Consider the following 14,274-nt stretch of genomic DNA (forward strand, 5'->3'; position numbering starts at 1 on the left):
TAATAAATAAAACAAGTGGTAAGCACGTAATATGTGGGTGGCTACCCTGTCAACCCAACAAACTCTAATTTCTAACTTTTCTAAGTTTTCTAAGTTTAAATCAATCATACATACACTAAATCATACATAAGCTATACATATAAGATTTCTAAGTTTAAATCAATCCAAACAAATAAAAAAAATGTAAGATCAGCCCAAAAACATACATAAACTATACATAAACTAAATAATACATAAACTAGATCATACATAAACTATACATAAACTAAATCATACACAAACTATATATAAACTAAATCACACACAAGCTATATATAAACTAAATCATACACAAAACTATACAACATAAACTATACATAAACTATATAATACACTATACGTAAACTATACATACATAAAAGAAATATACCAAGCAAAATTTGGCAGCAAAAAATGTAGGAAAATCGAGCAACACGACCGCTACAATGGAGGATTCGGTGAGGATCAAATAGAGGACTGAAAGTCGAGCAAAATTGAAAATTTGGAAGATTTTGGTGAAATAGAGGCCTCGGTGAAGAAAATCAACGAGATTTTGATAAGTAGAAGGGAGGAATAGATGGTCTCGGTGAGGGAAAACGATTATAACTGGAAGTGAGGAAGAAGAATAGCCGTTTCGGTGAGGAAGAAGAAAGGTTCGGGCGGAGGTTTTAAGGCGTGGAAATCGTGTACCCGGTACACGATTCCCTCAGTCAAACCTACATGACTGCCACGATAAACTGGGCATGCCAGGTGGTCAGGTACTCTTGTACCCGATATACGATTTAGGCCTTATCGTGTATCCGGTACACAATTTAGGTGTAATCATGTACCCGGTACACGATTTAAACACCTAATTCTACAATTCTACTTATAAATTTTGTTTTTTCACTTTTTCCCAATGTTTTCAAAACCAAATTAAAATTTTAAAACTTATCATGTTCGCTAATCATTTGATTTTTATTTTTTATTTTTGAAAATTAAGTTTATAGACACTATTTCTATCTCTAATTTTTTTTTCTTTATTATCTACTTTTTACCAATGATTTAAAAAACCAAACAAAAATTTGAGAACTAAAAAAAAAATAGCTTTTAAATTTTGTCTAAAAATTCAACCAATGTACTTAGAAAAGATTCAAATCTCAAGAAATGAGGAGGAAAAAGTAGGGTTAATTTTTAAAAATAAAAAACTAAAAACAAAATTATTACCAAACGAAATCTTAAAAAAATAGTTTTAAAAAATTGGTTCTTGTTTTAATAACTTGATTAATAATTTAAGTATTTTAAGAACGGTGAAAATCATGTTATGAAATTATGGAAAACAACCGGTGCAAATTTCAAAACAGAAAATAAACCTATTATCAAACGTAGTAGAGATTGGGATGCTTTGTCTAAATTAAATCTAAAAGAACAATATTTAGACACGTTGATTAAATTGAGACTTTCACGATTCGGATAAATTCCTACTCTATATATGTATTTGTCATCATGTAATCATTGGTTAATTTCAACCGTATGTTACTTTTTCTTTTTTTAAGTGACAAAATTAGGATAATGACAATTTTCTATTAAAAAAACAATGTAGTTTAAAAAATAAATTCCAGAAACAGAATTAAAGTGGAAATTATTAACAAAAATATGATCGGATCGTAGATAGGATACACAATTTTAGAGGGCTAAATCGAGTACCAACATTAGGTGGTAGCCGACCTGACGTGATCCTGACAAGAGTTGCATGCATGGTGTCACAATCGCACCTTTATAAGGGTCTCGAGGCGATTGTGCTTCTCGCCCTAAAACAAGCTAGCCAATCCAAATCTAATATATATATATATATATATTTTAATATTGTAGATTTTACTAAGATAATTATGGATATTTTAATTATGTAAGTTCAAGATTTTTATTACTTTACTTCTTTAGATGTTGTAATATTTAAAATAGGATCATCTAATTGTTGAATTTTAATTTTTATAAATTATGAGAATTTAGCATTTTAATTATATTTTTAAATTGCATGTGTATTATTATTTTAATTAGTAAAATTGATAATATTTCATTTAAATGAAAATTTCCTTGAAAATATTTAAAGAATTGTAAAAAAAATATATATTTAATTGAAATTAAAAAAATGTTAAAGAAAATTAAATACGGCCCGCCCCGCCCTGTAGACATCTAGTCATACCCCATATAGTACATTCTGAACAAAAGTATATCTTTCTATATGGAAATGGGCAAGCGGTCACACACACTAAGAAAAGTACATAAAAAGTAAACTACCTACCAAAAAGAAATACATAGGATGAAAACATAGTAAAAAAGGTAGAGGCAGATATGTAACTATGGACAACATGTCCCGAACAAATATGACCGTGACAAATGGTATTTCATGTGGACTAAAATTATGTACCTTATCCATAATTTAGTCCTATAATATTGTGTACCTCTTCCAGGATTTAACATATTTTAAAATAACTTGCATATGGTAGTGGGAAAAGGAGTGATGTGTGATTATATCATATTTAATGCCCAAAATTAGTGATTTTCTCAAAAACTATTTTGGTATTTGTGAAATAATAATAAATTTTATTCTCACATATTTTCCCAACTCCAAATAATCATCATTATTTATTTCTTCTCTCTTCTCTCCCTTCTCTCTTTCTCTCTCTCTTTTTCCTCTTTCCCCTCATCTTCTTCATGTTTTCTTCCCAATTTTTTGGTAATTTTTTTAAAATATTTTTCTTGTCTGTTCTCCACTTTTTCTTTATTTATTTCTCCCTTTTTTTAGTTTACCATTACCTGAACTTTCAAAAATTTCATATCTTTAAATTTCTAATATGAGTTCAAAAATACTATTATATTTTATATAGAAAATATTTCGAATTTTCAAAAATTTTAAAAATACTCTAAGACTTCAAAGAAAGTTAATAAATATATACCTTTAGTGTTACATGAACAAAAACGATTAATACCATCTTACTTTTTTATTTTCCATTCTTTTCTCCCCACCATTCTTCAATACTCTTTTACTCCCTTTTATATTAATTATTTGACATTTGTTTATCTAAAATAAATAATTACAACTGTACACTTCAATTAACGTACACAGACTATAATAAGAAAAACAAAATTAAAGGAAACACTACGAAATTTTAAGGATTTAAATGTTTTAACAAAATTATGTTAGTAGTTAAGTATGTGTTGATAACCAAATACATTTCTTTATCTTACTATTTATCATTTTGGTATGTTTTAAGTGGAGATTTTGATTTTGAAAATGTGTGAGATTTTATACTTTAATTTAAAATTCTGGTTTTTATTTCACCGCTAAGAAAATTGATGTAAGCTAAGAATTGAAAAATTGAGAAACATGAGTGTATCTATATGAAAAAGAAATGAGGATATCTATATAGTTTGTTTTAAAAATGGTTATTTTTTAACTTAAAAACCTTCAAACAAATTGATCACTATAACGGTGAGATTATTTTAGATTTTTTTTTTTAATTTTAAAATTATTTTTGCAATGAGATATTAAAGGTTTTGTCATATGATAACGATGAATTTATTTTTTTTAACTTTTTTAAAGTTGGGGTATATTTTTGAAATTTTTAAAAATCTGGTACTTTTGAAACAAAACTTTAACGGTTTTCATTCAACTAACAATATGATATTTTTATTTTTTTAAAAAAATTTAAGGATATTTGAAATTGCTGAATATACAGGAATATTTTTGACACAAAATTATAAAGTTTAAGGGTATTTTTTTAGAATTTAGCAAAAAAATTTTATATACAAATTTGTCTACTTTGATGGATGTACTTATAAAATTTTAATTTTTGGTATGTATTTCTAAGAAAATAACAATTTTATCTTTATTTATAAAATGAAGGAATATAAAAATCCAAGAAAAGGGAGGGAATGAAAAATTGGAAGGGTGGATTATTGCTCTGATACCATATCACGATAATGGAGAGGAAGGAAAAGGAATTCTTTCCTATTCCGATATCAAATATACAACCTCTTTTAAATATAATATAAGTTCACGTGTAAGGTGCATGAAAAACTATATAATCTGTGAATAATAAAATAACAAAAATGTACCAATATATAGTAATAATATACATTTTTTTTTTTAAATAACTTTAACTTTCATAGAAAATATTAATTTTTAGCTCAATAAAGTCGGAGATTGTACTTCAAATCTTCCACATAAAAAAAAAAAAAAAAAAAAAGAATACAAGTCAATTGCTACTGAATTAATTTGACTGGATTTGTTGATCGGAATTTGAGCCGGCTATCTGATCCGATCAACTGCGTAAGCCGTAGCGCGCACTTTCTATGAGAGCTGTTTTTGCTTTATTTGCAGGATTTCACTATTGGGTGGGTAAAATCTTTGGTCGGACATACCCTGAAACTTTAGGTCAAATCCATTTTTGGATCACTTTTTTCGGGGTTAATCCGACCGATCCGTAGCTTTGGTGAGCGAGAAGCAGCCAGGTATAGGAGAAGTAAATAATACAAATCACAATAACAAAGCGTAGGTCCCGGATATATGCATAATTTAATGTCAAAAATCGAAATTCTTGATCAATGGTTGAACTTGCTCCACAAAGTCCCAGGAAACATTGATTTGGTTGATTTAGATGGAACCCGGCTGGTTTTCCGCGAAATCTATTTCAGTAGAGCGTATGATGTCGATAGTCCGAGGTAGACGCTACTACGCATCCTTTAAAAAGAGTCTCGTGTAAGGTAAGTTTGGGTATAGCAGGACTTGAACCTGCTATACCCAATAGTGATCATAAAGTTCTCCGCTATCGAGTGTGATAAAGCCAAATTCTCAAGCAGCCAAAAGCAAGTTTGATTGGATTTGACCCTTCAACAAGTATATGCACATCCAATTAAAGCATTAATAACTTCAATTAAATTGGAAACTTGAATCTTTCAAATTTTCTAATTAAATTTATTATATATAATTTATTTATGAAGAAGAATAGGTGAATTAAAAAAGTAATGGAATTGGTTGTTTTACCCATGGTTATATTAAAATTCTAACATTGTATAATTCCACAAAAGCAAACATCTTCAGATTAGGTTATTTTTACTATAACATAAGTTAGAGATCCATGATATTGATCTCGTAACGAATTGTGTGTCTCTCCCTTTTTTGGATGATTTCTTTAAGAATTCAATTTTTTTAATACAATAACTGAGGTGAGGGGATTTAAACCACGGACCTCGTAGTTACCCATATACTTGAATGACAATTTAGTCATGCTCGTTTTGACTTAAGAACTTGATTTGGTATTCTTGATAGAGAGAAAACTCTATTTAATGAGCCAAAGAGATGACTAATTCCTAAAATTTTATCTTTATATAATACACATTGATCGGTGAAGTTGCATTCTACGTAACTAGTCTAGAAAAATAATGAACCTAAATATTAAAGAGAATAATGTACCAAAAGTGAGCTATCAACAATAATTGACATGAACTTCTTCTTTAGAGATTGAAAGTTTGATCCCTCATCTCCGTAGTTGTTATACTAAAATAAAAAGAATTATGCAAATATATGATTGAGATATTGATAATATAATACTATTAGATTTTGGCTTAATATATTTTAAGTTAAAATACTATTTTGGTCTCTTAATATTAGAGTTTGTTTGATATATGTACTTTCAAATGTCTAATTTTAGTTCTTATACGTTCAATACATTATAAATTTAGTCCATATTGTTAGTTATTGTTGAAATTTTTAAATCCATTTTCTTAGTTATAAGCATTTTCATTATAAGTTTTAAAAACATATACACATTGTATACCTTTATATGAAAAAAATATTAAGAGAATGGTCTTAAATGGCAAATTCACTCAAAATATTTTAAAAATAACAAACATCAGGAATATTTTTCAAAATGGGCAAACATGTTCTGATTTTTTTTAAACTTTGAAACCGCCCTTTGTATCCTTCCCTTGTTAGACGTATTTTAAATAATAATACGTATAATAAAATATGAACAATATATATGAATTAATATTTTATTACATTGGGTTATTTTATTAGTTTGGGCTCTATTATGTGATCTATTTAATTAAAGCCTTAAATTTCTAATTGAGTATGGACTTAATATGTAAAAGTCCATTCTTAGTTAATTAGGGTTTAATGAAAACTCTAATTAAACTAGTATATAAAGAAATCCTAGGGCTATGATCCCAAATATACCAAAACAATATGCATTCTGTCTCTCTTGAATTTTGTCAAAGCTATCATCAATCTCAATGGAATTCTATTTATTCTTGGCAATTTGACATGAAAGATCTAAAGATTAATCTATTCGATATAGATTTAAAATAATTATGCTAACAAGTGGTATCAGGACATGTATTTCATTTTAGATTGTCATATATTTTTTAAAAAAATTGTTTATCATTGCTTTTTTATTTAGTTTTTGGTAAAAAAAAAAAAAGGTTTGGGGGTTGCATAGTAAATGTTTTTGTGTTTTTTTTTTTTGGCATCATAGACTTACAGTTTAATGTTGATTTGATCATTGTTCGGGTCCGTTATTTTGGACAAATTGTTTATAATTCGAGTCTTGTAAGTCCTTGTTATTTGTGATAATTTTTTATGTGAAAAAGTCTTAGAACAAAGGTAAAAGATGGAATTTGGAGTGCAAACCCAAGAGGTTTTTGTATAGGGCGCTACTGTCGTCATATTTTGTGCGTCATTAAAAGCTTCTGACTAATTGCCTGCCATTGTTGTCATGGATTCCCCTAGAACTGAATTCACCTTCTGTAGGTGTAATTGTTGCGGAAGTTGGTCTAAAATTGGGCCTTTTTGGAGTCCTAATTAGGGTTATAGGGGTATAATCGACGAATTCAGTAAATTCAAATTCAAATTTAAATTTGATTTATAATTTTTGGTGATATTCACATGTTATGTTGCATTAATTGTATTCTATATATGTAATTACTGGGTGAATTTTGGTAAAGACTATTTGGTGTTCTTCTTCAATTATTTTTTGTATAATGATATTATTATATTATCGTGTCTTCTATTTTAGATTGAACTCGTCAAAATTATATGTTACCAAAGTAGCCTCCGTTATTTAAATTAGTTTAATTCTAAAATATAAGATTTGTTGTATGCAGATGATTATCGACCCAAAGGAAGATATTTATTTGACCAAATTGTAGGTATGCATGTGGTAATGGGTATGTGATAATTATAAGGATTACTCATGTGAAAAATAGTCGGTTCATAGAAAGACAATTTTTCGATAGAGTTTATTATCAATAATTTGATTACTACATTGAGAGTACCATTTATAGTTGTTGTCAGAAAAAATGGGTCCAAAATGAAAGATCCAAAACAAAAATAGTGTTATTTGCTAGCAACAACATAGTGGAGTGCCCAAAGACTAGACATTAATATTGTGCTAGGTATCTTGTAAAAGGGACCGACTATATATGTGAAATTATTTTGTCATAATTTAATTATGAGTATATGCTTTAATTGTCTGTTCCTTGTTTTAGTCGGTTGTGACTTGATGAACGCAAAATGTATGCGATGCTTAGATGATGTGCTATAAGCTCATGTTGCCACAAACTTGTAACGCTGGATTTATGCGATGACATACACGCACAGTTCAAGTCCAATGTTATGCAATAATGGCTTGACTTGACTTAATTCATGCAATACTACTTCTAGATATGCGTTAGTAATAGATGTTTTTGTAGTATGCTATGCTTGTCACAAGTTTCCTTACGTTGGAACCAAGTATAATTCCATCGCAAGTTTCTCGGTGTGTTTCGAGGTCGAACACAGGGAATGTTTGAGGTTATTGCATTATGTTTATTATACATGCGACCAGGTTTTTCAATCTTTAAAAGTATAGTTGTGCAAGTATATAAAAATTGCGATAAAGTAAGGAAAGCAGTAAAAAAATGCGATAATAAAATAGAGTGCAGTAAACCTAAGCTAAAATGGTACAAGATACAGGCTTCATGATACAAGATACTGAGGTCAAGGCTGGTTGTGAAGATTCTACAAAGATCATGTAATGCGGCGGCAAGTCTTATGTATGAAACAGAACAGAAAGATAACTAATATAACCATCGCAAGTTCTTAATTGCGTTGAAGTGATAAGTACAGTTCCGTTTTTCCCTTAGCGTACACCTTTCAGTGATTGGCCGCGTTCCCACATGTCTGTGGTGAAATAGAGGCGAATGTAATGAACGCAAAGTTGCTTCCTTGTCTGGAAGTACTACTCGCTCTAGTTAACGCATTCTTCTGACCTTCTCTCGATAGATCAGAATGACATCTTCACTTCTGCTCTCACAGGTGAAGATGTCGTCTAGCATGCCTTAGCTAAATGCAATTTATCTCTTTAGCACAGATTAAGTACTCGTTTAATTCATATTAACTACCGGGGGATTAAGAACACTTCATGAAGAAAGTGATAAACGGAGGAACGGAAATAGATAGAGAAGTGATGATGAAAGCGATCAAGACATTCAATATATCTATTTAGCGTCTGATACATGGTGTGTGAATGCAGAGATAAAAAAGATGAACTAATGATGAAAAGAGATAGATTAGATACAAATAGCACCAATGTCTCGACACCGATTTGGATGGAGATTTGCTTGCCGGATTGGATGGATTGGACGGATGGATGAGCTTCCTTCTTAGGCTTACTCAATTGGTAATAGGGATCTGAGTAAAAGAGCTTCGCAGCGGGGATCTAGCAGATGAACACTGAGACTCACCTCTCGTCCTTGCCTCTTCTTCTTCCCGGATTTCTTTAGTTTAGCACTCAGCTCAGACTTTCTCTCAATATACTAGCAGCAATTAGCCCCGTATCGAGTCACCTTTTTCTGTGAATTCTATGGGGTATTTATAGGTGAAGATCTTTGACTCTGGCCTTGTGGTCCCCACTTGTTGTTATGAAAATTCCAAAGATGGAGGGATATTATTCCTTCTATTATGCAATTAGACTGTTGAATCTGCACAACCGTTAGTTGTACACGTGTCACAATCCTTCGCTTTTGCATTGCTTAGCTGCATCTTTTGATCGAGTGTTCGCATGCAGTGTTATTTTTATTACCGCATAGCTGCTTAGTTGGATCGATTGTTGCATTGCGCCGTCATTGCGTTAATCGTCTTGATTGACCGGTGCAATGTGACAGAGATGCGTTAGTCAGTTCTTCTTGGGCCTTGATCGCAAGTGGTGACTTGGTTTCCCGCAAAACATAGTAGAAATCTCCTTTTCTTCCATCTTAACGATGTTAGTTGGTGTAATTGTGATAATTCATAATTATTGTATTACTAAGCTAATTTCCATACAATTAGCGCATATTTAATCTCTTTTGACCGCAATATCTAGATAAGATAGTACAAATAACTTGTATTTCTACAAGTTATCACACCCCCAAATTTAGATATATACTTGTCCTCAAGCATATCTTCTACTAAGGCAATGAAGCTCAATTCCTATCCTATATTTCTGCGTCAATTGGTTGCTCCGAATGTTACTCTTAGGCACATTACTTAACATCGTAATTTCTTCCTATCCTTGCTAATTCTTAATAAGCCCTACTTTATTCTTCTATATAACAAAACTTTGCTCAAAGATACTTTTCTAGTTTTTTCAAAATAGAATGTTTATCTCTTCTTGTCAAAACACTTGATATATCTGTATACAGTGGTCAAAGCTTTTGCGTCATTTACTAGAGACAGCTGGTCATGGTTACACTCTTTGTTTTGGCCTGCCCCCACGGTTGTCATGCCAACATCCAACTACGGTTGTGTGCCAATCTCAACTTTAACTCATGATATTCAGAGGAGTTGTCTCTTGCATATATATATATATATATATATATATATATATATATATTTGACAGAAAATGAACGCATTTTCTTAAATACTGCATATTCTTGATTTCATCTGCTCAGACCTTCCCTACCCCCAAATTTAAAGATGAACAAGGTCCTCATTGCGTTGTTTGGATAGACTAGACAAACACTTAGAAGAAAATTTTCAAAAAGAAGGTTTGAGAAGAACTTTGAAAGATAAAAGGTAAAGTACTGTTAAACTAAGAATTAACTGAGTGTTAGTTAGAATTTACAAAGTATGGGAAATGTTTCTAAGTATAAACATATATTACATTATAGCAACGCAATGAAGAACACAAAAGTAAAAGATTCAGAACATTGCAAATATTGACAAAGGATGATAAGGAGAAAGGCACAGGCAAAAAGGGGAGTGAATATGTACTCATTGTATTGAATATTAACAAAATATACAACTAATTACAAATTAATGCAATACAAAATTGTGTGCCTGTACAAGAATCAAAGAATTTGATTAACTAGTAAACGAATAAATTTGATTCAAATGGGTGCACGCTAAAAAGTGGCACCGCGCTCCTAATAGGACGGGAAACAACGCATGCACCCCCGCAACACACCCCTTAACTAACACATTTCTGGAGGATACCTCAACATAGTGCATTTAGCTAAGGATGGGCAAAGGACACATACGCGCACAACACACCCATCAACGCAATGTATTTGAGTGTAATGGACGCGAAGTGTCTCTTGTTAACTCACAATGTACTCATCATAGCATTTTATATCAGTATTTATTGTTCTTTTCAATTCATCTAAAACGCAAGTCAAAAAGGACTTTACGGTGTTTAATGCTTCATCTAGTCATTCACAAAAATTCACGAACGGTGCTACTAAATCTAAGGAATAGAAATACATACGAAAGTATATTGAAAGGAAACGCAGAAAGCATTAAAAACTAATTCTAATAAGTAGTAAATAGAGGCATTTAGAAGGCGATAAAAGAAAACTGGAGAGAAAGCATGTAAACATAGATAGGGATGCTGATTGTCAGATGTTTTAGAATTACCACAATCACTTCCCTCGCAAGCGGTTTAATCCTACTTGCCCAAGTCAATGGTGTCCATGCGTCGTTCGAAGTTGCCTCCATAGTAAGGCTTAATCCGCTGACCATTGACCTTAAACGCGCTGTTCCCATCTAAAGTTGTTAGTTCTATTGCGCCGTGAGGAAAGATTGTCTTGATTCGGAATGGCTCAGACCAGCTTGACTTCAACTTTCCTGGGAACAACAGCAAACAAGCGTTAAATAATAATACCTGTTGACCTTCGGTGAAAGTTCGGTTGTTTATGCGGTCGTCATGCCATTTCTTGGTTTTCTCCTTATAGATCTTGGTATTTTCGTAGGCGTCTTGTCGCCATTTGACCAGCTGATTCAATTGTAGCTTCTGAACTTTCCCCGTTCTTGCTAAATCAAACTTCAGCTTTTTACATGCCCACATTGCCTTATGTTCCAACTCGAGCGGCAGATGGCAAGCTTTTCCAAAGACCAGGGCGTACAGGGACATGCCAGTTGGTGTTTTATACGCAGTCCTGTATGCCCACAATGCTTCATCAAGCTTGGGTGACCAATCCTTCCTGGAAGTACTGACTACCTTCTCCAAGATCGTTTTGATCTCTCTGTTAGAAATTTCCGCCTAGTCTGTGGGTGATATGCAGTCACAACTCGATGGCTGACGTTGAATTTAGTCAACAGGTTGCCAATTATGCGGTTGATAAAGTGAGAGCCCTCATCGCTGATTAAGGCTCGTGGCGTCCCATACGGAGCAAAAATGTTCTTCTTCAAAAACTTCGCTACTGTGGCCGCATCATTCTTGGCACATGCGATGGCCTCAACCCATTTTGATACATAGTCAACCGCGACCAGAATATAGTAGAGACCTTCGGATGGTGGAAATGGGCCCTTGAAGTCAATTCCCCAAACATCAAATAATTCCACTTCTAAGATTGATGTCAGTGGCATTTCATTTCTTTTTGACATATTCCCCGTTCTCTGACATCTGTCGCATTGTTCAACATGGCATGAGCATCCTTAAACAATGTTGGCTAGAAGTAGCCACATTGTAGGACCTTTGCTGCAGTCCGCTGTCCCCTAAAATGTCCTCCATATGAAGACTCATGACAAAGCTCTAAAATGTGCTTGACTTCATGCTCAGGAACGCATCAACGTAATATATGATCATGCCTTAGCTTTTTCTTCTGCTGTTAATTGTAGTCATCTGGTACTTGACTGCAAACGATGAAGTTTAATATGTCCACATACTAGGGAATATTAACGTTGACTGCCATTAGCAGCTCGTCAGGGAATCTTTCCTTGATATCTTTTCCTGTCCCTTGAACCTCGCAATTCTCCAATCTTGATAAATGATCCGTGACTTGGTTCTCGGTGCTCTTTCGGTCTTTGATCTCTAGGTCAAACTCTTGCAGTAGCAACACCCACATATAAGCCTTGGTTTTGCATCCTTCTTTTTCATCAAGTACTTGATCGTAGAGTGATCTGTATACACACAACGTTTGTTTCGATTAAGTATTGTTGGAATTTCTCCAGTGAAAATAGCACTGCGAGCATTTCCTTCTTTGTGGTTGTATAGTTTTCCTGTGCATCATTCAATGTTTTGCTTGCATAATAAATAGGATGCAATACCTTATCCTTGCACTGACTCAAAACTGCACCCACAACATATCCATTAGCATCGCACATCAATGCAAATGGTTGCGTCCAATCTAGTGCAATCAAATAAGTGCGGAGATGAGCGTATCTTTCAATGTGTTGAATGCTTTGGTGCATGCGTCATCAAAATTTTATTCTCGGTCAGCTTCCAGTAGTGCCCTCAGGGGCCTTGCGATCTGGGAGAAGTTGTGAATAAATCTTCTATAAAACCCAACGTGTCCCAGAAAGCTCCTAAGTGTTTTTACGTTCACTGGTGGGGGAAACTTAGAAATTGCGTCAATCTTTGCCTGATCAACTTCCAAACCGGCCTTAGAGATTTTGTGACCCAGAATTCTTCCTTCTTCCACCAAAAAGTGACATTTTTCCCAGTTCAAAACAAGATTTGTTGCTACACATCTCTTCAAGACCTTTTCAAGGTTGGATAAACAGGAGTCGTATTTATTGCCGAAAACTGAGAAATCATCCATGAATACCTCGATTGACTCCTCCAAGTAATTTGAGAATATTACCATCATGCATCGTTGAAAAGTGCCTGGCGCATTGCAAAGTCCAAATGGCATGTGTCGGAATGCAAACATACCAAAGGGGCACGTGAAGGTTGTCTTGTCTTGGTCCTCCGGCGCAATTGCTATCTGGTTGTACCCTGAATAGCCGTCAAGAAAAAAGAAGAATTCATTCCTTGCAAGTTTGTCTAACATCTGATCAATGAACGGGAGTTGGAAATGGTCCTTTTTGGTGGCCAAATTCAGCTTGCGATAATCCATACAAATTCTCCACCCCATAGTCGTTCTCGTGGGAATTAATTCATTATTATCATTAGTGATGACTGTCATCCCTCCTTTCTTTGGAACACACTGCATTGGGCTTACCCAGCTACTATCAGATATTGGGTAGATTCCACATGCATCCAACCATTTTACTATTTCCTTTTTCACGACCTCCCTCATGGCAGGGTTCAAGCGACGTTGCCTTTCTACTAATCCAGTCTTTCCTTCCTCCAAACGAATCTTGTGCATACAATATGAGGGGCTGATTCCTTGAATGTCTGCCAAGGTCCATCCTAATGCTTTTGCGTTACTCTTTAGGATCTATATGAGCGCATCCTCTTTTTCCTTACTAAGCGATGCGAAAATGATAACCGGTAATGTGTCGTTACTTCCTAAGTAAGCATACTTAATGTACACAGGCAACGACTTTAACTCTAGCACAAGTGGATCGTCCAAAGATGGCTTAATGTGTTGTGATGTTCGTTCAGATAACTTGAGCGATTCAAAATTTGATTCAATATGAATATTATTGCGGCGTTCAGATAAAAATTGCGACGCAGTCTTCCTCCAACATTGCGCCGATGTCAAAATCCTCTTCCTCCAGCTTTTCCTTCAGGGATTCGTGCCAAGGTTCTTCCCATAGTTTCTCAATGTATTGGAAATTTTCCACATCACATGGGTACTTCAATGCATTGAGTACGTTAAATTTTACTTCCTGATCGTCGACCCTGATGGTCAATTCTCTTTTTTGCACATTGATCAGTGCTCGCCCTGTCATGAGAAATGGGCGACCCAAAATGATAGGGATTTCTCTATCCGCTTCGTAATCCAGTATGACAAAGTCTGATGGGAAGATAAACTTGTCCACTTGCATGAGAACATCCTCTATCTTTCCCTCAGGAAGCTTTATCGAT

At 33.5% G+C, this 14,274-nt stretch overlaps 1 protein-coding gene across 1 annotated transcript in view; it reads right to left on the bottom strand.

The window, feature by feature from the left end:
- Nucleotides 1–13,375, bottom strand: part of LOC150033889 (uncharacterized) — a 14,618-nt gene extending 1,243 nt beyond the window's left edge. The window contains exon 1 of the mRNA XM_090317110.1: nucleotides 13,174–13,375. Within this exon, the coding sequence (XP_090173236.1) occupies nucleotides 13,174–13,375 (202 nt within the window). The remainder of the gene's footprint in view (nucleotides 1–13,173) is intronic.
- Between the last annotated feature and the right edge of the window lie 899 nt (nucleotides 13,376–14,274).

Source organism: Benincasa hispida, chromosome 9, assembly GCF_027475165.1.
Source record: "Benincasa hispida cultivar pf3 chromosome 9, pf3_genome.v1.1, whole genome shotgun sequence".
Taxonomy (NCBI): Eukaryota; Viridiplantae; Streptophyta; class Magnoliopsida; order Cucurbitales; family Cucurbitaceae; genus Benincasa; species Benincasa hispida.